Here is a 27,591-nt window from a genome sequence, read left to right as displayed (position 1 = left end):
TATTATTCAAATGAAGGATACATGATATGACTTTTGAGGATCTTAACTTTCTTTGGGAAATTTCTCCCTTCCCTAGTGCCTTGAAGGATCTCATTTGAATAATAAATCATGTTTCACAAGCATCAATTGATTTTTCTTCTTTCAATTCAATTGTTCAGGTTCACCTTCAAAATGATATTACAAATGAACCCAAGCCTTGAATTGAATCAATCAATGCGTGGAGATCAACGCATGGTACTTGCTTACGTATTGTATTTGTAGAAATGTCATCACAAGAATTTTCATATTAACATCGCAAGTCATAGACATTTTTGTCATAATATAGTCGTACTAACTTAACTTTTGTTGTTTACTGTGTATTTTCTATTCTGTTGAAAGGATAAATGCTTCCCATTTTTATATCTATTTTTATGCATTCAACTACTTGTAATATTTAATTCATTTTTGTGTGCATTAAGGCATTGTTATAAAATGCGCGCATCGAATTTTCGCTGGGTACCAGAGACATGGATAAATCTTCTTCTCAATAACCATAAAAATTTAGATGAGAGGGTCAATAAAGTAGTCTCTTAATTATATATTTATGGCTGAAACTCAACTATTCCATATTGGCCCAGTCTCGACCATGGCAAAATAACAAGTCTTATATATATAAAATATAGTTTGAAACAAGAGCAAGTCACATGAACTTCAATTAATTCACAAGGACACGCCATCGTTGCATGAGACTTGACCACACCAAAGTAACAAGTCTTACATAGAATATAGACTTTGGACGAGTACGTTAGACCAATTTTATTTATTTATAAAATTATACCCATTCTAAATACTAATGATATACAATTCTCCCACAACTCTGAAATATAAAGCATTTTAAATATATAAGACATTTGAGTTTAAAATGAAATTCTCAGTTCATAATCAAAATTTTTATTTATAACTGTCTGAATTAATATTTGCAACTCATTTTTTAAAAACTTTTATATTTCTTCCAAAAATATAATTTTCGGGTGTTCGGTCCGCCATTGGCATCCACAGCATAAAGAGTAAGAAGCCATTTTTTTAGGATTTTTGTGTAAGGAAAATAAAGTTAGATCACAAATAAGTTTCTTGAGTTTAGTTTATTACTAGAAATTAAAGTTCCTTGCCACTTGGGGATTATGGGAAAAGACATAACTGTCCCTTGACCTGTTGACCATCCTTCCTTTGACGTTTCGAACTTTTGACCACTGTATTGTTGACCCCTGTTGCTAGTCGTCTGGCGCCCCATGTCATCTCCCACGGGTGCTTCCTCAGGGACAACTACTCAACGACGTTCAAGTTTCACCTTTTCTTTTTTTAAATTGTTTTTAATTCCATGTTTAATTTTTTTAAAATAATTTATGTACTAAGCAATCTTTACCTTCAAGTGAGAAGTATCTTTCCATTTCTATTTTACTCTTATCGAATTTTTTTTTTATCACCTTTATACAAGATTAATATTAATTCATGATTATTTAATATTCCAAAAAAAATTCATTCATTCCCACCCCCCACAATAAATGAAATCTTTATTTTCACATTTTGATTTATTTGAGACCTTAGTAGGACAATTTTAAAAAAAAAAAAGGGTTGGACCAAAAGAGACAAATCAAACGTGTAAGAGATATACATGGACCAAAATAATTATCCCCAAAAATTCTCTTTTATGAAACACGAGGACGATATTGAAACCATGCATTTTTTTCGTCTGCGTGGAATCACACATCAAATTTCCTTTGACAATCATGCATATGCAAATGTTATTATCCCATTGGTCGCATTTTCATTGTTCAACTGTGCGCGACATTATTGGTCATCAAAAAAGGAACTGTGCACGGCATTGGAAGGATAATAAAATCCTATGCAAATATAATACTCGTGTTTAATGTAGAATCTGATTGTAAGCTGATATTACGAAGAATAGAACAAGAAAAAGGCATGTAAGATTTATTTTACATGTTTATCAATTTTTTTTTCAAATTAATCCTACTAATATTCTCTCAACAATAATTAAAAAGGAGAGGGAAGAAGAAAATTAAAGAAAATATATATGATGTTTTAAAAAATATATATCATATTAACTAATTTAACTAATATTCTTAACTTACTCAAATTAATTAATTAGGTTTTATATTAAAAAAATTGGAGGTAATATATTGAATATATCATCGTGATACTTTTGGACTTTGCTTGGTACAGAGCCTAAAGCCACGTGATTACTGATCAACACCCGCAAAGATTAGTCGTAGCATTAGACACGATTCTCTAGCGTGGTATTTTTATTCATGCCCGAAACAAAATTAAAGAAAACCACAAACAAACATAATATATCCATATCACCATCAAAGTTGGCACACAACATAACAAACTCAAATAACAAGTCTTATAGTCTATAATGTATAAATAAAGCACCGTCATGGCTCAATAGGTATCCGTGTTGCTTCAACAGCCGAAAGAGTAGAGCAAGATAGTGAAGATCATCATCTCCATCCTGCGTTATAGTGTTTTTGTTACTGGTATTGAAGTTGTGAGTCTTTGCCGAAGCTTCTTCGCGATGAGATGATGAGATGCTGCAAGAGACATGGCCTTCCTATTCTGGAACTGAAATGGCTTTGATAGAAATTAAGCTCTTGATATGTAATGAACTAATGTATAGAGGATTTCAACCATTGAATCTACTTTCATGTGGGGTTAGGTCAAGTGTCAGCGTTAACCGGGCAAGAAGTTTCATGGGGTAGTTAAACGTACAGGCTCATATGGCACAAATAATAGTAGTTGGGAAAAAGGAAATTTGAAATGAGGAACTCATGGACAACGTTGAGAAATGCTTGAATTTAAATCTGGCATGAATAATTATGCGTTGTTAAGTTGAAAAAGAAGGCGTTAACTAAGTCAATCAAAGCCGGATAATTATTAGTCTCAAGCATACACTATAGCCATAAATTAGCCATAAATTAATAAGTGTTGTCAAGTTTTAATTAGGACCCGTTTGGAATGACTTATAAGCAGTTTTTTAATCATAATTTACTGAATATGAGATAAGTACATTAGAAGAATTTTGCCTCGGCTTATGTGAAATGTGCTTATAATCATGATTCTAAACAAAGTCTTAAGTAGTTGTCATCAATAACAAACGGATCGGATCTGTCCAACCACTAATTAAATCAAATTAATCAAACCATAATGTTTGGTTATTTTCATAGCCATAAGTTTGAGACATAAAGTTAGAGTGTTTAATAGAAAGATATATTACTTTTGAGGCTCTTAATTTTCTTCGGGAAATTTGTCCCCTCCATATATAGTAACTTTTTTTTTTTTGGAAGCAAATTCCATATATAGTATTGTAAGATCTCATTTGAATAACAAATCATGTTTCACATGCATTTTTACCCTAATTTTTGAACGCAGACCTTGTGAGTTTGATGCAACACTTGTTCAATTTTTTATTAATAAATTTTGCATGGGGATATTTTTTAGCGATATATATTATTTACTTAACGAAATTTAAATTTAGATCCAAATGAATAAATTAATTATAAATAATTTTCCTGAATTTGATTTATTATTAATAAATTTCTTGGGTGATCTCGACATTATGAGAAAATGCATAATTATCCTTTGACCATCCTTTTCTTTTTACCGCTGTTGACCATCAGATCGCAACCAATTAAGCAGACGGTATAGCAATCTACTTAACTAATAGTATGATTTAACTAAGCGTAAATGAAACTAAATCAAGTTCATAAATAATTTGAAGGTTTAGGAAAGGTGCCACGTAAATATCTGAAAGTTCCATGACTTAGCCCCAAAACAAGCCTGATGCAGCACAGTGTTAGATTCATTTGAAGATAATTCAAATCTATAATACTATTTATTGTCCTGGAAAGGAAATATCATCTTGATCCTATTTAATAGAATTTTTTTTTTGGTACAAACTATTTAATAGAATTATGAAAATAAACCTTAGCACGAAATTTATTATATCAAGTTTTCTTTTAAAATATCTCATGCATTACACGAGAGAATTTACTAGTTATGAAATAATTTGTCAGCCATTTTGTATATTAAACGTATATTTATTAATAAAAAACAAAGCAATTCTCAACTTATAATTTTTAACACAAAACAAAGAAAACCATAGCTGAACTTGAGGAATTACTTTTCAATCACTCAAATATTCAAAATCGAAATGGGTTATATATAAATATATATATGATTAAAAAAGTAATATAATTTAGAACTGATAAACAAGAGGCCCATCGTTAGCCCGAAATGCTTGTGAAGAGATGTTGAGATGGGCCAGTGAAAAATCCAATCCAAAATCCCTATGCCCTCTACAACTCCTGCCCCCCCCCCCCAACACAAAAACAGCAAAGGCCCATTAATCCAATACAGCAGTGTGTTATGGCCCACAAATTCTTTCTCCCTTTTGTTTAATCAAAATGAGGCTTTCCTTCACAAAACCCTAAACATAATTTGCAGATGCTGGGCCTGCCATATGTTAATCATGACCAGCATAAACAAGTAACAGACAGAACTTTATGAAAAAAGGTGACAAAACAAAGTGTTTCCTGTGAATATGTCCCAAGCCAGGCAGTTCAAGAATCTCTAATTTGCCATTATATATGCAGTATAATAGGGACCACCTTCAGATACAAGCATCTCTGTATAAAAGAATCAACATACTGCAGTATAAGTACATGAAACTACTTATGAACCTATCTAACCAAAAGGGACAAATCAAATGTGTAGATAAGATACATGGAACTAAAAATCAACCTAAACCTTAGCTGATCAATGCCATGCTGAGGCTGATATCAGATTCCTACTCTTCCACCCTAACAACATAGCACCATCCTTGTCCACTAGTGTATAATTCTCTGAATAGTACCTCAGTAGGCTCCGAATAACAGAATTTACATAGGTGCTCATTGGATATTGTCGGAAACCTGCCATTGTCAACCTAGATTTCCACTTGCCAAACAGTTCATGTCGCTCTACCCTTTCCTTCCCTTCACAAGCAATCACATTCACAACATCCCTGGCCAAACAATGTTGCTCCACGTTAATCCTCATCTTGTCGTCTCTCGTGAGAGTGGTGACATCAATGGACTCGAACATTGCCAAGTAGTAATCCAGGGTTTCTATGAACCTGTTGAAGAAAGGAGTTGTGTTGGTGTTAGACTCCTGTTCCACCAGAGTGACCACCTTGGGAGATAGTGATTTTACCATTCTGAGAAGCCCATCCCTTGGATTATTCACATCAACGCTTTCATCAGCTGTGTGATGGAGCTGCAAGGGAAAGTTCACAGCCAAAGCCTCTCCGGGCCGGATGTCAAGCATGTCCCTCGTCACATCGGGACCGAAAACTGGCAATCCATGAAACTCAACTGGGATGTGAAATTTCTCAGAGATCATGGCCAACCGTTTACTAACTGCCTCAAGCCCATCGCCACGAGCATATTTAGAAAGAGGATCATCAATCCCTGTGATTCTGACATATGGAGCCCCACTGGGTCTCGCTGCAAGGGCTTGAAGGAGAGTCACCCATTGACTTCCCTGGGCAATCTGAAAGTCTATGATGTGAATACAGTCCTCATTTCTGCAAGCTTCTGCAATGGCTCCATTGGCAGCCATGTAACCAAATTTCAAGTATGGGCAGATTTCATACAACCTGTGCATATAGGAGAGCAAGTCTTTGCCTTCCGGCTCTTTGCATCTGAGAGAACGATAGATGTTGTTCCCAGATGCCTCTTTCCTTGCAACAAGCCCTTCTACCAGATAAGCACCGAGCCTTTGCATTGGCTCCCCGGTAATAGACACAGAACTTCTAGCCCTTTCAATCAGCTGATCAAAATCTTTCACGTTGTTTTCTGAAAGCGCTTTTGCACATGCAATCAACAACTGTCTCAAATTACTTGGTGGAAAACCCCGCACCAATTCTTCCTCTATTGCTTTGTGACGTTTCTCTGCATGTGCAACTTCGCTCAACTGCTGACTACTAGAAGCAAGAGATGGCTGACCTTGAAAAGTCTGTAAACTCTGGTCATCACTCCACGATATGTTTCTACGGCCAGAAGTCATTGGCCTGCCACTGACATTCTTATTAGAAGGGCTATTTGATGTGGTGGCATCATTACCACTGTTAGAGGCCATCAAAGATGATTCTACTTCTGACAGAGCATGTCTGATTTTCTGGCTGCAGTTTACATTGTTTAGAAGAGAGCTCTTAGCAGAATATAGATGCGGTCCATCTTGGTGATAATCCATGGACGATGTTGAACTGTGCCAGTTGTGAGTGGTTTCCAGAGAAGAGTCACAAGAAGGGCTCACACCAGAATGAATCTCACTATAACTGTATTTATTATCCAGGCTATCACTCAATGTTGAAAGTGAATCAGAATCTAAGTGATTAGAAAAGGAGGAATTAGGTGAGTTTCTTAAGTCACTTTTTAAGGATTCAAGCAGCCTGCTGGGTACTGATGAAAAAGCAGGATGAGATGATGAATTAACAAGTCCTGTATCAGTCTCACTGTAACAGAAAATCTGCTGTGAGTCCATACTAGAAGGATGGCGCTATCTATACTGCGCAAGAAGAGATCCTGAAAGGGCTATTAGCAAATCAGAAAAACATCAGCCTTGGAATTTATGCTTCTGATCGAAACATGAACCAAAGGTGTTTAGATGACAAAAGATACGCCTGCTACAACAATAAAGAAAGATGCTCCGTAAATATCCAACACAACCAATGAAAAGCAAAAATGAAATGAGTTATACAAAGTTACGAACACAAAAGCAAACACATATACACAATACCAAGAGAAATTGAGCAGACAATGGAACGCTGTGATTGACTCATAGCAGACAAATAGAATGCATTAAAGTTCATAATACTTTACATGGAAACAGTTCAAATGCCCATCTTCATCACGTAATTTGAAAAGTAAACAACAATTGTCAAGGATAACATAACTATTCTGTTAGATAAATTATATTGATGTACAAGTTGTTATATTTCTGTTATGCACATAGTCGCAGACTCTCTTGTATATACATATCATATTTTCATCAATGAGAAGTCAAGTCATTTTCCCATATTCAGTTTCAGCAATAGAAGATATTTTCTCCTAGTTACTTGTTTGGCCAACAGATATTAAGTATTTTGCTCGAATACAGAAATAAAGGCACCGACCAGAAGCATAACAGACGAATTGGTAAACTAAGTTTTCTCTACAAAATACGAGAAATTGTTCGAAATGCATCAGTCCTAATCCAAAACACATCAATCGTCACATTCATACGAAATCACAACATAAATATAGATATAGAAAGCTCTTGCGAAGAGGCCATATAACAGAATCAGAAATGCATGCCGCTGTCGTAGAATCAAACAGTTTTAGCAAGTTCTCAACGCAAATGATAGGCAACAAATTATTTCAGAACACCCACTAACAAAAAGAATACAGCAGAACTTTTTAACCGCCCCACCGACCTTGCAAGGCTTTCTACTTGAACATGAAGGATTTCGTGACCCATGAAAGATAAGAGACAGATAGAAACTACAAACCTTAGCTTATGAAGTCAACTCAGAGACAGAGTAATTCATATGGGGTTTCAATCAAAGAGAATGAAGTTACTCTTCATTCGAAAGCAACAACAGAAAAATGGACAAAACCCCGAGAAAAGTAACTGCACTGACCTCAGAAACAGTTCCAATTCAACCCCAAGAGGTTGAAAAGCTGGAAGCTTTGCTGACTTTTCCTTCTCTTTGATTCTGTTCTGCGTCTCAATGGAACGAATGCAAGTTCGGCGGGTTTTAGGAGGAGGGTGTTCTCGAAATAGACTTGGGGCAGAAGAAATTCATATTATATAGAGAGAAACGAGAGAGAGGGAAGATAAGGGCGATATATCGAGATATTCGAGGGGGGGGGGGGGGCCGCGGCAGATGCCTCTGATTTAACAATAAACGGCAAAGGGCTGATGGGGTCGTCAATGTACGGCGATCATTAACGGTAACGGAGGCGAGTAACGGTGGCTAACGGTTGAGACCGCCGACCAAAGCGCACGCGTTTAAGACCATATATGGAACATTCCAAGCTTTAAAATTGTAATAATATCTTATTCTGGTCAGATTCCCGATCATCTCTCATGCTCCGTGAATATTCAGTGTTTCAAAATCTGTGGGCAAGCAGGATTTGTTCTGATCGAAATCGAACCAAAACATTGAATTGTTACTTACGGGATATTTCTGAGACTAAATCAGAGTTATATTCAAAACTCCAGAATTCCTAATCACTTTAAAGAATTGAAACTGAAGTTGATGGTTCACGGACCACAAATTATTCTTGAAGTGGCACACATAAACACAGTTTTGGTTTGAACTTTAAAGCTTTCGTCCCATTTCAAGCTTATTCCTATATTGCACAACAGACATCGTCACTTTACGGACTAAATATTCAGTAACTGTTTGACTTTTCTCACAATGGTGCAACACCTGTTCATACAGGGGACTATGTGACGTGGACAAGATGACTCCTAAAAAAAATCTTTATTTCATGGCTACTTACTTTATCCAATTAAATATATTTTATTATATGTTGCGTAAAATCTTAAAAATATGAATAACATTTTATAGAACAAATAAATAATATGACTAGCATAGAATTAGAAGAAGATGAATCCAACTTCAACTTGACCTTTGCCCCATGTGCGACAGATGGGAAGGAAAACCAGGGGGCGTAGCAGCAAAACACCTCAATATACCCATTAATGAGTCCAGACTCCATTCATATGCCGTCGCATTATTCTCATTTTATTCATCACTGATCATTTCATGTTATTTTATTAATAAAAAAAAGAATACTTTAAAATCAATGTTCTATTAGTTGAAAATACATTTATAAATTCCATCTATTAATATATATTTCCAAGTTATGAATAATGCAATTTATTCCTGATACCCCATGTGACGGAACTAGTTAACATACAAAATAATTTGTAAAATTAAATAAATTTCATTCTAATTAAAAATAGGGAAAATAGTTTTGGAGGTTTCTATATGTTTTTTTTTTAAATTTTGTATCTATGTCTTTTTATCTTAATTAAAAATTTAGTTTTGTTCTGTTAGTTTGGTTAGCTTCTGTACGGGAGTTAATAATACTAATAGAGCAAAGTTATTAGAATTAATGGTCTTAACATAACAAAACTAAGTCACCCCATTAAAAATAGTAATACAAACTTTGATCCTTCGAGTTTATTTTTATTTTGATTTTGATCTCTTAAATTTTAAATTACAAGTTTTGATCCTTTAAGTTTATTTTCATTTATAATATTAACTTTTATAATCCAATAAAAACTTGGATCATTTTGCTCTTTCAGAAACCAAAACTTATGATTTAAAATTTAAAAGACCAAAATCAAAATGAGAGTGAACTTAAAGGACTAAAAGTAATACTAACCAAAATAATAATACATAGATATTGAATTAGAAATTAAGACAAAAATATAGGTATCTAGAAAATAATTTTTCCTTAAAAACATAGCAATCAAGGTTTAAACATGTGGAAATCGCAATATTCAAATACACCAAGACAAAAATAATCACAAGTGACTATTTTAAAAGCGATGGGCTGTGGGTTAGCATGTGAGCCTTTGCCTTTCGGAATCATTATCAGATTAAGTAAAGTAGACGCTGAGATTTTCACAGCAGGCATCTGTTTATGCTAAAGCCATACCCCCAAAAAAAAAAAAGATATATTATTACTCGTGAAAGGGCAGAATTAATTAACGAACCTGAAATTATATAGATAAGGTCACGTTTTAATTTAAATATTTTTAAATGATTAAAGTATATGTTCCTTTTTTTAAAACTGGTTTAAGTAATAATCCAAACTCGTGTGTGTCACGTTTGTGCCCAAATCAGTGGCTTTCAGTGGTTTTAAAACACCGGGTGTTCATTATTCTGCTCAGAAATGGAGTTTCAGTGAAGTTTCCTAATTCACACTATAGCACTATTTTCCACACTTTAATCCTAGTAACAAGTTAAGACAAGTATATTAAGACAAACTTGAGGGGCATAATTAATGTCATGCTTATCTTGTGTGGTCCATGAATGATTAGTTCATTTATTCGAGAATTAATTATTTTTAATAGTTAAATATAAACAATTTTACATTTCTAAATTTAATTATATTATTTCAATTTTAGTTACACTGAAATTACTACCGTCTACCGGTTCGTCCAGTTTTTCAGCCGCCCCCGTGTGAAATGAGATCGCGAGATGCGTTCCCACTCGGATGACTCATGACGGCAAGGGAGCCCACACGTGGAAAGAGAATGCCAGCTGCATATGGGCCCGCTATTTATCCCTCATACATTATACTTTGAAATTTTAAATATAAAATATACTTTGTAGTATAAATTGTTATTTTTATTTTTAATTATAAAATCTCATTTATAAACCATAAATAAAATCTCATAATTAGGATCAGATAGTATATTACTACTTTCGGGAGATAGTATATTACTATCTTCGGTCCTAATTATAAAACCTCGAATTAGATAATTAAGATTGGAGGTAGTATAAAATAATCTTTACATTTAAAATCGAAGGAGTAATATAATACACGCAGCATATATTATACTATTTCAGTCTTTAATATAAGATGTATTTAACTAATTTGATTAGATTAAGAAAGATAGGTAAGTGAGTTAATTATAAGAAATATAACATGTTTTTCCTAAAATACTACAATCATCTTTGTTTGTCTCGAGGGCAAAAGGGGAAAACTCTGAAGAAATCAATTTCATCTGTTATTACCTTCCATTTTAATTATAAGATCTTATTATAATTAATACTGTAAGAGCTTATAATTAGGATTGGAGATAATACTTTTTTTCCTATGTTTTGCATGATAAGTAGGGGTTTAACCCAACATCACGAAGTCACATTGCAATTTTCACTTAACAACCAACATAGGGCTGACTAGCCCAATTCAGTGGCCCAGAAAGGAGTAGCCCAACGCCAAATTCACTCCAGCTCATTTTTGGTTCAAATAAAGGATCTACAATTTTTTTAATTAAACAAATAGGTGTACCCAAAACAAAATTACGATCTAGGCACACTGAGACGTCAGAACACACCATACTAACAATAATTATGGGGGCTCAAGGGGAAAAAAATTGTTATGCTAAAGAAGGCTTGCACTCCAAATTGTCGCAAAGAGAGCTATACTCCTGAATATATTGAAATGATGTTTGGATAGAAAACAAACCATAATTTCAGAAGTAATTTTTTGGTCTACAAAGTAAATATGCAGAGAAATTTATCTCGATTTGTGAAAAAAATACTTTTTAAAAATACCCATGAACTCATCCAAACACCCCTTTGAAAATTGATTTGAATCTTATAATCAACATTGGTAGTAATGCATATAAATATATTTAAGATCGTTAACTATTTTTATAATCAAAGTTATTGTGTTTACACGACTTACTGTACGTCGAGTCTAAGAAAAAGTTATGAAATCTTAAGTAAGTTACGACTTTAATAAATGTTTTGACATTATTTTTCTTCAAACTTAGCATTTAGTGCTAAAAAAAAACATAGCGTGTAAAATTTAGTAATGATTATATATACTGGCCCATAAAAATTCAGACCTATTTTCAGTACTCATTATAGGAATAATAAGCATCATTTTAATGATCTAAATAAAAAAAATAAAAGCATAAATCTAAATCATCCAAATTAGATTTAGACAGTTCAGATTTGATACTCATCACTTGAAATAAATAAAATATTATTTTTATTATTTGGTTCTTGAGGATTATCTATTAAATGATTTTTATCATGAATTCAAAACACGTGTTTTAAAACGTGAGTATAAATAAAAGAGATTTTTTTTTTTGAAGAGTCAAAAGACACTTAAAAAATGCTAATTAATCAAACCCTACAAATGGGTAATATTAGAAGTTTTGAGCTATAGTTTATAAGGGTTTAAAATACTCTGAGATAAAGATAAAATAATTTAGATAGATATTACCAAAAAAAATAAATAATTTAGGTAGACGCGTTATCCTTTGAGGATACAAAAACTTAGCAGATCAGATGAGACATTATATACATGCACACACATCCCCTGCAGCAATTATGATATTATTTTCTGAATAAGTGAATTGATTTCTGCATTTTGAGAGCGAGAGAGTATTCGCAGCATCTCTTGCACAGTACTCTTTCAATCCTTAATATAGGATCTAATTATTAAATTAATTTTAGTTTTAAATATAAGACTTATTTCTCATATTTATCAATTTTTTCTAAATTAATCTTATGAATACTCCTTCAATCATAATCAAGTAGAAGATATTAAAAAAGATGATTATAGTGTTTTAGAAAAAACATGTCATATTTTTTATAATTAACTAATTTACTTGACTTTCTTAATCTAATCAAATTAGTTAATAGATCTTATAATAAGGATAAAAGTAGTAATTGAGAGGTAAGTACATTCAGAAAAGGAGTATCCTGACTCAATCACATATATATGTTGCTTTCATATTTTCTTATGCTTTTTCCCCAATTTCCCCATTTTTTAATTTGGTAGCCTAATTATTTACGAAAAAACATGGCATGCGTTTACAAGTTAATATGGAGGAGCCACCTAAAGAGGTAATATATACTACCTCCGGTCCTAATTATAAAAGCCAATTGATTAATTTGAGGAGATTAAGAAAGTAAATTGAGTTAGTTATTTGTCTTAAATAGATATTGTTTTTCCTAAAATATCGTTACTAATCAAGTGTATTAACTAGAACTATAATTATTAAAAGGATTATCTTGAAAAATATTGAGTAAATATGAGAGACAAAATGGATTGGGATTTTATATTTAGGATCAAAATAAAAGTCAAATAGGATCTCATATTAAGGACCGGAGGTAGTAATATATTTTCACGGTTGCCGACAAAATCCATCTTAAAGTTCAAGTCATGTTCTGAATCTATAAATAGACTCACAAAGGACAACAAATTTATAGCAAAGCACACTCAAAATTTGACTCTACAAGATGGTGGTGGTTCTTCCTTTTTCATTCAAGGACCTTTTGGATGCAAAATTAAACTACATGCATTACCAGGAAACAAGGCATATTCATCCTCGTCACCGTCCTCTTCTTCTTACATCATTCTTAAAAACTTTCTTCGATTTCTTAATAAAAGGTTGGGAAGAATCCTATTCTCTAGCAATGGACTTCTTTTCTGTCAAGTCTCTCGAAAAAGAGGATTAGTTATTTCAAAAGAATTTATTATTTGTAACCCTACAACACAGACATACTCCTCCATCACTGCAACACGTAGTTTGCAACTAAATTATCCTCAAGTATTCGTATCAATGGCCTTTGAACCCAACCAAAATCAATATGAATTACTTCTTTTTGAATGCCATTCACACCAAGGATTAGAGCGGGTTGTGTGTAAAACTTACATGCCAAAAGAAGGTGTGTGGAAAGAAAGAGAAAAAAGCTTACATATGGGTTAAAAATTATAAAAATTAATATGAATTTTATAATCAACTCTGATAGTAATGCATATAAATATATTTTAAATTGTTAACTGTTTTTTATAATCAAAGTTATTAAGTTTACATGACTTACTGAACGTCGAGTCTTAAAAAAAAGTTATAAAATCTTAAGAAAGTTACAACTTTAATAAATGCTTTGACAATATTTTTCTTAAAACGTAGCGTGTAAAATTTGGCAATGACTATATATCTTCTCGGCCATAGAAATTCAGACCTACTTTCAGAGTTTCAATGCTCATTATAGGAATAAATATTATTTTAATAGTTTAGATTTAAAATTTTTAACCAATAATTTTTAGATAATAAAATCATTTTTAAAAAACTCAAAATTAGGATAGTATTTTTATTTTAGATTATGTACTCATTAAAATATTTTTAAAAAAAATACAGAAACATAAATCTACAACATCCAAATTAGATTTAAACGAATTAGATTCTGTGCTCATCACTTGAGATAAACAAAATACCCGTATTATTTTTATTATTTGGTTCTTGAGGATTATCTATTAAATGATTTTTATCATGAATTCAAAACACATGTTTTAAAACGTGAGTATAAATAAAAAGAGATATTATTTTTGGAAGAGCCAAAAGGCAATTAAAAATGGCTAATTAATCAAACCATACAAATGGATACTATTAAAAGTTTTGAAATATTATAGTTTATAAGGGTATAAAATACTTTGAGATAAAGATAAAATAATTAAGATAGATACGCTATCCCTTGAGGGGGAAAACTTAGTAGACGAGACATTATATATACACACACATCCCCAGCAGCAATCATGATATTGTTTTCTGAATAAGTGAATCGATTTCTGAATTTTGAGAGCGAGAGAGTATTCGCCGCATCTCTTACGTAGTAGTAATTAAGAGGTAAGTACATCCAGAAAAGTAGTATACTGACTCAATCACATATACATGTTGCCTTCATATATTCTTATGCTTTTCCCCCATTTTTTAATTTGGTAGCATAACTACTTATGAGAAAGCATGACATGCGTTTACAGGTTAATATGGAGGAGCTACCTGAAGAGGTAATATATAATATATTTTCACGGTTGCCGACAAAATCCATCTTGAAGTTCAGGTCATGTTCTAAATCCACAAATAGACTCACAAAGGACAACAAATTTATAGCAAAGCACACTCAAAATTTGACTCTACAAGGTGGTGGTGATTCTTCCTTTTTCATTCAAGGACCTTTCGGATACAAAATTAAAATATGTGCATTTCCCGGAAGCAAGGCATCACCGTCTTCTTCTTCTTCTTCTGATATAATCCCTCAAAACCTTCTTCGATTTCTTAATAAAAGGCTGGGAAGAATCCTATTCTCTAGCAACGGACTTCTTTTCTGTCAAGTCTCTCAAAGAAGAGGATTAGTTATTTCAAAAGAATTTCTTATTTGTAACCCTGCAACGCAGACATATTCCTCTATCACTGCAACACGTAGTTTGCAACTAAATTATCCTCAGGTATTCGTATCAATGGCCTTTGAACCCAACCAGAATCAATATGAAGTACTTCTTTTTGAATGCCATTCACACCAAGGATTAGAGCGGGTTGTGTGTAAAACTTACATGCCAAAAGAAGGTGTGTGGAAAGAAAGAGAAAAAAGCTTACATATGGGTTGTAGTTGGATGATACTTTGTCCTCATTGGAGGGGAAGCTGTAGTTATATGTTATCGTATAATTTTGTGGATGGTGAGACAAGAAGGCTTCTTTTTCCTAAAGAAGCTTTAAAAGGTCACGCTGAATTACGTTATTACAACGTCCGCATTTTCAAGTGGGATAAAGATGGAACATCAAGACGCAATGGCATTTATTTGGTGATTTGGGATAAAAATAGCCTTATTTTTAATTTTTGGGTTTTGAAAGATTATCAATCCTCTTCTTGGTCAATGTTTTTGACATTGAGTTTCGTTGAAGATATGGGTTTGGAGAAAGATTCCATTGTCCTTGGATTTACAGTAATAAATAGAGATTCTCTGGTGTTCGCTACAAGGAGGGACGTGTACAAGTATGATTTGGACTGCGAAAAAGGAAAGCAGGCTGAAAGAATCAGTGGGCATAGTTTTAATTGTAGACTGAACTTCTTTCCTTATTCTGATACTCTTTATTCTTGTGGAGGCGGTGCCAAAAGTTTTATCCTATAAAAGACTGTATATGACTTTTAGTTTCAATTTAGATTAAGAATTTTGCTTCTTTTTTTTTTATGAGGTGCTATATTCTTTGATTTTGATGAAGTTATGACATTATAGTATATAATTTAATTTTTCCCATTCATATGATTGTGTTTATATATCTATTTTAATTATCCTCGACATGTTTTTGGGCAAGCAACAATTGGTTTTGGTGACATCCCACTCAAACCGTGATTTTGCCTCCGAAGTCATGGTTTTGGGAGCCATCCAAACAGGCTCTATATGTAATCATGTACACCACTTATAATCAATAAGATATTTCACATAAAGCAATTCAAATTTAAGTGACCAAGTTTATTGACATTTTATATTTAAAATCAAATTGAATCTTTAACTAATTATTATATTAAGAACAAACTTCCTATGAATAATAAAAAATAAATTTTTTATGGGCCAACTAACCAAAGAATAACAGGGTAATTGTTTGCCAATTTAGACACCAAGCCCCTCATAACACGGGTCTCATAATAATAGGAATATTTTAAAAGGAGATAAAAGAAAAAGTAGATTGAGATTTTATATTTAGGACCAAATTTAACTTATTAACTAATTTTTATATTAAATATACGAGATAGTATTATTTTAACATTTTTCTTTTAAAAAATGGAAACTAAAATATTAGTATTTTTATAACACACCAACTTTCTAAAAGTTGAATTAAACGTAGACAACAAATATTAGTATTCTATAAGTAGGTCTTTTCATAGTTCAATTAATGAGAATGATGCCAATAATATGATAATTAATTAGGTAAAAAAATAATATATAACATATTTATATAACTAGACGCCTTACCCCGTGCGCTGCACGGGTAAACTAATAATAGTTCAATCACTAAAATTTGAATTTAAAAGCACACATTAACCATATTTTTTAAAATATGCCAAACATGCAAAATTGTTAAAATACTTATCAGAAATTATAATTGTAAATCTTTGTGTCAATTCAAAATAGGTATATTGATATGTATTGTCTTCATTACCAATAGTATAAAAAACTATACTAGTTATGTTCAGGGTTTAGGATTGACGGATCTTAAAATATAAATGACAATATGATAATACATATGTAATAAATTTAGTATAATAATCATATGTGATGTTGATATATAACATCGTCAATTACTGAGATAATTATCTCTTGAAAAAACTATATTGTCATCATTATTTAATAAACACAAATTATAAAAACACACCTTTCTTTCAATTCATAACATGCGTCATTTTAATTAGAACCAAGAAAAGGTAGTTATTATTCTCAAAGTGATTTATATTTTGAATCAAACCAAGAACGACTTATATTATGCACCGGAGAGAGTATATGCTTGTTACTATAGTCTATGTTATAGATTTTGAAGTTTTATTCCTCTACAAGTAAAGAAATTATAGAATTCTTGAACCCTATGGAAACTTTCACCAATGTCCCCAATATCACTTATTACTATTTGATTTATTTAAAATATCACCTATTGCTATATTTTAACCTTAAGATATAGTTTTCTTACATAATAATCCTAAAAGTAAATTATATAGAACGTATAAAATATAAAAATATATATTATTATTAACACGATCACATTGACATAAGTATACGAATATTACCTTCCAACTTTCTTTTCAATATCAAATTCCACAACCTACCATAATTGAAGCCAAATTTTCCATCCCCTTTCCGTCAAGGCTGGTTTATACTTAGAAAAAATGGCAAATGAAGACCCCCAATATGTAAAATTATGATTTAGGACCCTCAATTTGAAAAATGGCAAATAAAGACCTGGTCACATATTGCAAATATGAAATCTTGATGAAATGTCTGAAATGCCCCTAAGCTAAGTTGTGATTTAGTTTACTGAAATTGTTATTCGCTAAAGTGAACCTGTCATTTTCCATAATCAACTTGTCATTTGACATACCCTCAGCCAACCACTCTATGGTGCTCCTTTGGATCTAATTAGAAGGCAAAAATAAAATATTTTCTTTGTTATATTTATAAGTCATATTATTAAATTTTTAATATGAACATACTATTTGTTTTGTTTTGCATTTATTTCAGCGTAGGTTTTTTTAAAATGTACATATAATAGGGGTAAAATTAAGAAATTGTTATATTTTAAGATAAAGTTAATGGAATTCAAAGTTTGTCTTGCATGACACATGTTGAATTATTGTTCCCGTTGAAATTTAAATTTAAATTTCAATAATCTAGATTCCAAATATAGGGTAACACCAATAATTAATTTCTCTCTATTTTTGCTAGGAACAACAGTAGTTAATTTTATCATACTAATCGATCAATCAATTAATAAATTGATTAAGTCATGAACTATTCTCTCTGTTTCTTATTATAGAGCATTTTCTAAGAGTAATTTTTAGTTTAAAATAACTGTCACTTTTTAGTATTGGAGAATTAGTTGTAGTGCCCTATAATAAGGATGACAAGAAGTATTAAGTTTTACCATGCACTTAGTCAAATTAATATCCTAATTAGCAAAATACCCCCTCCTTACAATTTCTCACATAGGCCCCACAAGAATACCAACACACTAAAATTTAAACAACAAACAGAAGAATTTAAAAGGTTATGGTTTAAACAAAAAACAAAAGAATTTAAAAAGTTATGGCTCATCAAACAACGCAACACACATTTAAATTGGGAAATGTAACCAACACACAAAACACCCACTGTCAAAAGACAATATTTTAAGGAGCACAATTAGAGATGGTTAAGATTTCAATGTAAAATAAATGCAAGGAAAGTAGTCATTGATGACATCGGAAGATGGAATGGGAAGAGTTGAGGAATACATACTCCACCCTATTCTTATTATAAACTCTAAATAACTAATTTGCATATAATAAAAAATTAATTAAAATAAGTTAAAAACAATAAACATGTAAGAAATATATATTTATTTTTAGAGAAGTCATTAACAAATGAAGTTTTCGTATGGAGGAGAAATGAAATTTTCTTTAATCAAAACAGAACCAAAAATTTGTAAAGCAATATCATTTAAGTTTGGATAATTAAAATTTTACGTCTAAGCATATGCACGTCCTATGAATCAGACGGACGAGTGCAATAAATATAGTTGTTATGTTTTAAAAGTTTATATGAAACTCTGATAAAAAAAAAAACTATTCTCTTTTCTTTTAATTCTGCCTCCATACTTTATTTCAGAAATTTATAAATAATATTTTCCATTTCAAAACTTTCCTTTATTAAATATGGACACTAAAACATTAACATGTCAATGTCCCATCTCATTGTTGTTCTCTCCTCATGAATCATCCCGTGAAATGCATAGGATCCGCCATAACGGAGTCTTTTACTTTTAAATCTTTTTGAAAGATATAATTTTTTGAAGCAGCTGAATTATGATTTTTATGACCTTGGACTAACTTATTTTAAGGAAGAATCAAAGAAAGTGTGAGCAACAATAGTTGGAAGAGAAATTGCATAGACATACCCATCTAGCAAGTCTTTTCATATCAAATCATAATTACATTATGGAATACTTTAGTGTAGATAACATTCGTTGTTACTTAATCATGCCTATAAGAAAAATAAATTGTAGATTTTTTTTACCGAACCAAACTCACACGAAAGAAGGCCAAACCGAAGAGAATTATATCTACGGAATTTCCCATTCTTTCGCTTGTGATCGATTCATATTCCCTCCTGGGTTCGTTGTATATTGCCTCTCCAAGTCCCCACGACCCACACAAGAATTAAATACAAACAACAAAACACTTGACCCCTAAACTTCCCCAAAAAAACTGATAAAAGCGAAAATAAATATTCACAAGCCACAAAATACAATCCACGTGGCCCAACACCTGCACATCTACATGGACCAATCACAAAGCACTTACAACGTTTATAGAATATATAGATTATGACCGATATGCCTGTCAAACTCCTCATCAAATACCCAAAATGTGTGCAAAACATAGACATATATATTCTAGTTATGTGTCAGAAGAACAGAAAAGAGGTTGAGCCTGAAAAGAGGAAGAAAGGCAAGGAGAGTAAAAGCTCGGAGTAACAGTGAAGTAAAGATGAACAGAAAGATAAAGCAACAGATAAGCATCATGTTTAAAGACCATTAAAATTAAAATTGAACCGCACACATTGAAAAAGTTAACTTCCTAAAGAAAAGAACTAATATAACAAAAGTCCAAGCCATCACACAGTATTCAATTTGCATCACGTTCAAGGTAATTTAAAGTTAAACCAAATACAATGTAAACTAAATTTTAATCTAAATTTAAACTTAAATACAAAGATATTATTGAGAAATAATTAGACGCAACCAACAGAATCACAGATAACACAAAGTTAATTATAGACATCAATGGTTGCCCCCAAATGCACGTCCCCTAAACTCCAAGAAATCTAATAAGAAGCAATTGTCTATTAATGACATTAAAACAATAAAAACCCAGTAGTAGGGCTGTGCAAGAAGTCTGGAAATCCGGTCATCAGACTAGTCCAATTAGACAAAATTCAGTTTGATCCAAAACCCATAAAGAATAAACTGATCAAAATAAATTTCAATTGTGACTCGGGACCGAGCTATTTTTCCACAGGACCTCACCTACAGTATCGTCACCGCACTATAGTTTAACCACCAAGTTTGGGATAGATTGTTGTGGTTCCTCTACGCCTAGGACACCAGAATATCAAAGCATGAATGAAGAAAGGCATGAGAGGAGATAAAAGCACATTGGCTATATTTCTGTCATGGAAACAGATATAAATGCTGTAAATAAGAACCCATACTGTCAATACTACAAATTCACATCATCATAAGAAACCAATCCTTAACAGTCAAAAGTAAACAACCAACCTGTGACCTCAAATCCAAACCATATCCAAACACTGAAAAAGCAAAAGTAAAAATAGAACCACAAGCATTCCAATCGAAGCATCTCAATCTCCAGACACAAAACAGAACCTCATAAACGTCATCCCAGGACACACATAACCAAACTCAATATTGGTCGAGTTTCCATAACTCCAAATAATAGTGCATCCTAGCAAGAATCCACAACAGATTAGAGAATAAGTGAAATATAGTAAATTCAAGCTGGAAATTTAATATCCTTCGGAAAAAATTGGAGATTTTTATCACCTCCATATCTCTCAATGTGGATATTTAGGAACCTTGTCCCTCTTTAGTAACAACCGCCGATCAGTTTCATTTGCAACTTCACTGGTCATAATGCAAGTCAAATAATTACCCCTAAAACATTTAAGCTATCAGCATCGACTAAGTAGATCCAAGCAATAAAAATTTTATGCAAAGATAAACAACAAAACCAAGCAAACAAAGGAAAAGAGAAGACAATGAACCCAAAGAAAACTCTTGAAAACAAAGAAATCCCTTCTGCCGACAAAGAAATATCCATAGAGCAATCCATTCTCCTAGAAAACTCCCTGAAACAAAAGAAAAGTAGTCATGCTAGTCGTTCAAAAATTGTATGAAACTTATAAGAATATAGTGAAATATAGTAAATTCATGCTAGAACCCATGAACAGTTGAAAATAAATTTTCTTTTAGCACTGACATCTATCCAAGGCGCTTAAGTTGAAAATTAAATTTCAAAGAAAGATGGAAAGACCTGAGATTATCAGATGAGGTATTAGTCATTAAATTAAATAAATAAATAAATAAATTGAAGGGCTCACGGATTTCTCATTGAAGATGCTCACCGTAATGCAAGTCTTAAGCAACACAGAGCTGAGTCACCTCACACTGGAAGACGAACGTAATGGTAATAACAATAAAATTCAACACCAGAGTGAACAAAACTATCAATATGAGCCATCACTTTATAGTTCTTGTCCTACACATCTGTTCCCCTTCCTACAACATGACCAAATAAACTAAACCGCCACCAAAGATGCAATGCATAATGAAATGGATAAACCAAGAAAGTATTACACAGTTTCTTTGTGAAATTTAGATAGAACAATCAAAAAATTGATAATCTCAACTCCTACACTGTATGCATCTGGAATTGCATTTAAGTATTTCCATAGCCTAAAATTAGTAGATTATAACCATGAAACATGAGTAGAATATATCCTATCGCCTTAAAAGCTGTGAGAAACACACAATAAAAATATTGAAAATATTAATGAAAGGAATGAATTTGTCATTCTATATATTTCTTTAGTCACATTAAGATCTCCAAGAACCTGCAGAGAAAAATTAGAAACATTTAACCTGGTAAATGTTTGAATCTTACATGATTACTTAGTCCTATTGAAATAATGCAGGGAAAATATATGAAGGAAGGACATTTTGCTTAAATTCATGGTGGTTTCTATAATCTTCAGAGGAATAGCTATCATTAATAAGCAAAAATGCAGGAGAATCAGTACCTGCAGAGAGGCCCCATTCTTTGTTTCATATGAATCCTATTATCCTCTTTCCATTCAATGTAAAATGATCCTGATGTTGTTGCAGGGCGCCCATCATCATTGCATGTGGCCTTGAGAGATGCAAAATTGAAATTCAAATTTTGACAATCCCCATTACTGTAATAGCAAAAAGATGCAATTATTGGACTAAACTATTCTCACACAACACTGTAGCGTAACTTCAAAATTTACAACATTATCATTTTGCTTGAAGTCCTGCTGAATTTACTAATGCTTATCATTTAGTTATTCATGCACAAAACAAGGCATGAAGTTACGTATGAAAAATGAAAAGTGAAAACGGTACAAATTTAAAAAAGGTGAAAATTATGGCAAATGAAAGTGATTGCTACTAGCACACAGAGAATATGGGACGAGAATATTTAATCCAACCTCTGTTTTTGTTTAAGAAATGATCCAAATAACAGAATAAACTTCATCTCCTGAGACAACTCAAGCAGAAATGGATACACAAACCAAAGTTATAAATCTAAGCCAGATTTACAAAGGTTCGACAGGAAAAAAAAATAGCACTGACACTTAGTTTGAAAAATGCTGAAGACATCTCTTCAGTGGAAAGAGAAACATGAACTTCATTGCTGTGGAACTGAAGCATCTCACGTCTCCTGAGAACATAGGTCTCGCTACATTCCCCTGGATCCTTCATATTATTAGAAATATAACTTCATTGAAATCAGAAAAGTAAAAACAATAAAAGAACGAAAACATATATATATATATATATATTTACTTGACAACAGGAATAATCTTTTAGTGTGCAAAATCAATTACCCGACCACTAGTGGTGTATCCTAGGAGGGTTTTGTGTCTCTCTGGTCAGCTTCCATATAATCTTTTTGGTGGTACCGCCTCTACCAAATTGACTGTCGATTCTGTAATTTAATCATCCATCAGAGTCTGTTGTTGCAAATTACCAAGAAAACCTTTTGTTATACAAAAAATGAAATCAAACCCAGGAACCGATTATCAATCAAACATCAGTCAAATAAGAAAGAGATCAAATCAGACTTACACGAACTCACAACTCAAGTAGAAATGGATATACAAACCAAAATCACAAATCCAAGCCAGATTTACGGAAAGTTTGACAGAAACTGGAAGTTGCACCTGATCCCTATTGAAGAAAATGAGTGAGGAACAGAGAAATTGTGGAAGGCATCTATAGATTAGTCTTGCACCATAATGGGTTTAGGAAGAGAATAATTCAATTCAAATTCAAATCCAACAGAAAGATGTGAAATGCAATGAGGAAGTAGTAAAGGAGTTATATTTAAATTCGATTTCAAGATTTGAACTAAATGAAGTTGCCAATGGGATGAAAATGGATTGGCCAGAGGAGCGGTCAAGATTTGAAAACAGAACGAAATTTAAATACAAAATTACCTGGCCCTAATATTGGAAGACGAGGATTGATTGGGATTCACTGGAACCTTAATTAAAAGGAGATGGAAAAGTGAGGAAGTTGAAAAGAGAAAACTTTTTTAAAAATTAAAACTCTCCATTTGGATGAAGAATCGCACAGAAGACGAAGGGGTGGGTTCAATGCGTATGGGGCTTCTGGCCTTCCAATTCTCTGCAAAAGATTAATGTTCAGGGTTGTGATATTCACAGCACAACTTAATCGTGCCTATAAGAAAAATAAATTGTAGGGAAGAATCGCACAAAAGACGAAGGGGTGGGTTCAATGCATATGGGGCTGCTGGCCTTCCATTTCTCTGCAAGAGATTATTGTTCAGGGTTTTGATATTCACGGCACAACTTAATCATGCCTATAAGAAAAATAAATTGTAGATTTTTTTATCGAACCAAACTCAGAAGAAAGAAGGCCAAACCGAAGAGATTTATCCACAGAATTTCCCATTCGTTCGCTTGTGATCGATTCATATTCCCTCCTGGGTTCGTTGTATATTGCCTCTCCAAGTCCTATAAGAAAAATAAACTGTAGATTTTTTTACCGAACCAAACTCACACGAAAGAAGACCAAACCGAAGAGAATTATATCTACGGAATTTCCCATTCGTTCGCCTGTGATCGATTCATATTCCCTCCTGGGTTCGTTGTATATTGCCTCTCCGAGTCCCCACGACCCACACCGGAATTAAATACAAACAACAAAACACCTGACCCCTAAACTTCCCCGAAAAAACTGATAAAAGCAAAAATAAATATTCACAAGCCACAAAATACAATCTACGTGGCCCAACACCTGTACATCTACGTGGACCAATCACAAAGCACTCACGGCGTTTATAGAATATATATAGACAGACAGCGTTTATAGAATATATAGATAAGATGTGTGTAAAAGTAAATTATCCAATTACCAAAGAACCAAGTTGAACTCATATTAAAAAATAAAGGCCTTCATTGCATCCACAGCAAAGCAACGTGCTCTATATATGCAAAGTATATCATAGGCATTGCCATGTTAGGAGTAATAAGTTGGAACGTCTATAATATGAAATTGAATCCCACATTACTCCACTCACTATAGTCCAGAGTAACAAATTCAATGTCGGCTAAAAACGCAATCTTGGATTACACATTCATAAAATTCTAGATCAGATTCAGGGGAGAGCAGGAGGTGGAATCAGTTCATTTCGGTAGCCCCTTGTTGATGTGAATTGGAATAAGATATTTTTCCCTTCCGATACTTGGTCATCACTTTTAGTTTTGTGGCCATCGAACTCGCGGCGAATAAACTCCCGCTGCTCACCGGGAATCCTCATCGGAGTCACCATGTCGGGCGCAACGTAGATGAGGATATCCCTTATGTCTGATACAGCAACATCTTCTGGCGTACCGTCTTCTCCACCACCTCCCATGGTGGAAGAAACTGGCTTAGCAGAGTCCTTGTTCCTGATTTCTACGCTTTCCATGGAAGGTGAATTCTGATCCCCATCAGCTTTACCTCCTAAAGAGAGAAGAAAAATGCAGACATAAAATCACATAAATAACGTAAGAACATTGGACATTTTATTCAAAAACAACAGAATGAAACGGTTGTAGAGTCTGTCAGCCACCGTATATATCCTACACGACATGTACCTCTCGTACAGAAAGCACGATTATATTATGTATTCTAACTAAAGAGCCAACACAAACAAAATAATGGCAATATATAGCAAATTTGTCAAGCAAATCAGACAATTGAAATTGTGAAGTCGATTAATGTTACTAATAAATAAAAGCACATCAAAACAAAGAACATAGTAAGGTACGATCTTTGGCCAGATATGATTCGGATCAAAGTTCACATCAGCAATGGTTGCACGACTTGCTCGATCACGTACGCCATCCACCAGTCCATTATATATATAAATGGTCACTAGTAAACAAAAGCACTTCAAAACGAATCAGTTTATGTATGGAGCATCAATTCAAGATTTTGTCTTACCATTTGGCTTCCGCTGGTTAGTCTGATCACCTGATTCCTGCCTGTTTTGCCTGAGAAACGTGTAATCAAGATAATCATACAAAAGAAAATCAGCCTGTAAAGAAGATTCAGGACCTAATTACAGTAGCGATCTGTTACCCTCCCCGAATCAAGAAAATTACCATGATCGAGTGTGGCATTTGGCGTCAAGATTATCGCCCGCTTCAAAGAACTCGCTGACACTGAGAGCTGCTTTCTCTCTGAATGCCGAGACAGGTCGAGGGCCCGTGATTCTCTCCATCCCCATCGCACTTCTTGCGAGTTGCAACTGTCTCCTCCGTGGCTCTTACTTGCGTGAAGGAGAAAATGGCGTCGTCGTCGTCGGTTGTTAAAACAAATTAGAAAGAAGGAGTGATTCGACGGATGGAAACGAAGAGGCCTTCAAAGAAGGATCAAGATGTCGCGACTCACGAGCAATGCCTGGCTTCGGGGAAATACGGGGTGCTCTGCCACTGATGAAGAAGCGAATGAGGATTCTTCTTTTGGTGACGTGTCTCAGCGGGATTGGATGGGGAAGGAGGTGTATGGCGGGAAGGAGGGGGGAGGGAGTGTGTACGACTTGGGTGTACACTGTACAATATGGGAGTCACTCCGTCACGTCCCTGGGCATCGAGGTTCTGGCTCGTGGGGCTGGCCGCGTCAGGAAGAGGTGGAGGCTCACCAGTTTAATATGAAAAAACTTTTATTATTAATGTCATTTTGCCCCTATCTAAAAAAAAAAAAGGAAAAACTTTTTTTAATATTTTATTGTTTTTTTGTTTTGGGGTGGTGGTGATTGTGTACAAGGTCAGAAAAATAATTCAAAAATGACTGACAAAGTTAATTGAAATTGTATACTTAGAATCAAACCGAATGTCTAAGTAACTATTATATTAAACACTGATTTCTTATGAATGACGAAAAAAATTTTTAGGGGCCAAGTAACGTTAATCACATAATATGATTATTGTTTGCCAATTTATAAACCAACCCTTTCGCAACAAAGGGGTTTCGTACATCAAAATAAATTCAATACTCGTATAAGAAGGTAAGCAAATATTAGTTCATGATTAATACTCCTCTGGTCCTTAATGTAGCATTTAATTAAAAATTAATATTCATCCCATATATAAGGCTTATTTTATTAGTTTATTAATTTTTTTTTCAAATTAACAATGTTAATATTCTCCCAATAATAATCAAATAGGAGGAGAAATGTGTGAAATAAGAAAAATATTTAAGGTTTTTTAAAAAAAATACCATATTAACTAATTAAATTAATATTTTTAATCTATTTAAATTAGTTAATTAAATCTTATATTAAAAATATTGTTACTTTATTATTTTTTTGTAACGGGGGGAGATTTTCTATATTAAACAGGCAAGCCTCTCGACTCCGCCAACGCCGCGGTAGTGATGAAGCAGCCAATGAGGATTCTGTTTTTGGTGACGTGTCTCAACTAGATTGGATGGGAAGGGAGGGGCGTGACGGGAAAGTGAGAGAAGGGCCCTGTACGAATCGGTGTGCACTTGGGCACATTCAGTGGGAGTCACTCGGTCACGTCCCTGAGCATCGAGGCTCTGGCGCGTGGGGTTGGCGGCGTCAACAGACTCGCCGGTTTAATGCAATTTAGATAGATTAAAAAAATAATTAAGTTAATTATTTATAATAAATAAATATTTTTTAAAAATATTTTTACTTAAATGTATTAGTTATAACTACTATTATTATAAAAATTACCTTAACAGGAAATAGATAAATATGAAAGACAAAGTGAATTGGGATCTTATATTTATAATCAAAATAAAATTCAAACAAACTATTATATTAAGGACAAGAGGTAATAGCTCATACATGCTGGTAAAAAAAATCTTTGTTTTTTTTTAGTATTTCATAGTCATATATGTAATATTTTTTATTCAAGA

General features: G+C 33.1%; 1 protein-coding gene across 4 annotated transcripts; it reads right to left on the bottom strand.

The window, feature by feature from the left end:
• Positions 1-4,762: 4,762 nt before the first annotated feature.
• On the bottom strand, positions 4,763-7,819 carry LOC114762378 (scarecrow-like protein 21). 4 transcript variants are annotated; one of them, XM_028951850.1, is made up of 2 exons: positions 7,721-7,819; positions 4,763-6,724 (listed from the first exon to the last, which is right to left on the bottom strand). In XM_028951850.1, exon 2 carries the CDS (start codon positions 6,580-6,582, stop codon positions 4,816-4,818), a length of 1,767 nt encoding a protein of 588 aa, XP_028807683.1. In that variant the 5' UTR covers positions 6,583-6,724; positions 7,721-7,819; the 3' UTR covers positions 4,763-4,815. The 4 variants fall into 4 exon arrangements, with proteins under 4 accessions (XP_028807683.1, XP_028807681.1, XP_028807684.1 ...); XM_028951848.1 differs by having other exon boundaries at positions 4,763-6,721; XM_028951851.1 differs by having other exon boundaries at positions 4,763-6,632.
• Positions 7,820-27,591: the final 19,772 nt, after the last annotated feature.

This window comes from Neltuma alba, unplaced genomic scaffold (assembly GCF_004799145.2).
Source record: "Neltuma alba isolate B1F8T4 unplaced genomic scaffold, ASM479914v2 tig00011214_pilon, whole genome shotgun sequence".
Lineage (NCBI taxonomy): Eukaryota > Viridiplantae > Streptophyta > Magnoliopsida > Fabales > Fabaceae > Neltuma > Neltuma alba.
This window is presented reverse-complemented; position numbering and strand designations above follow the sequence as displayed.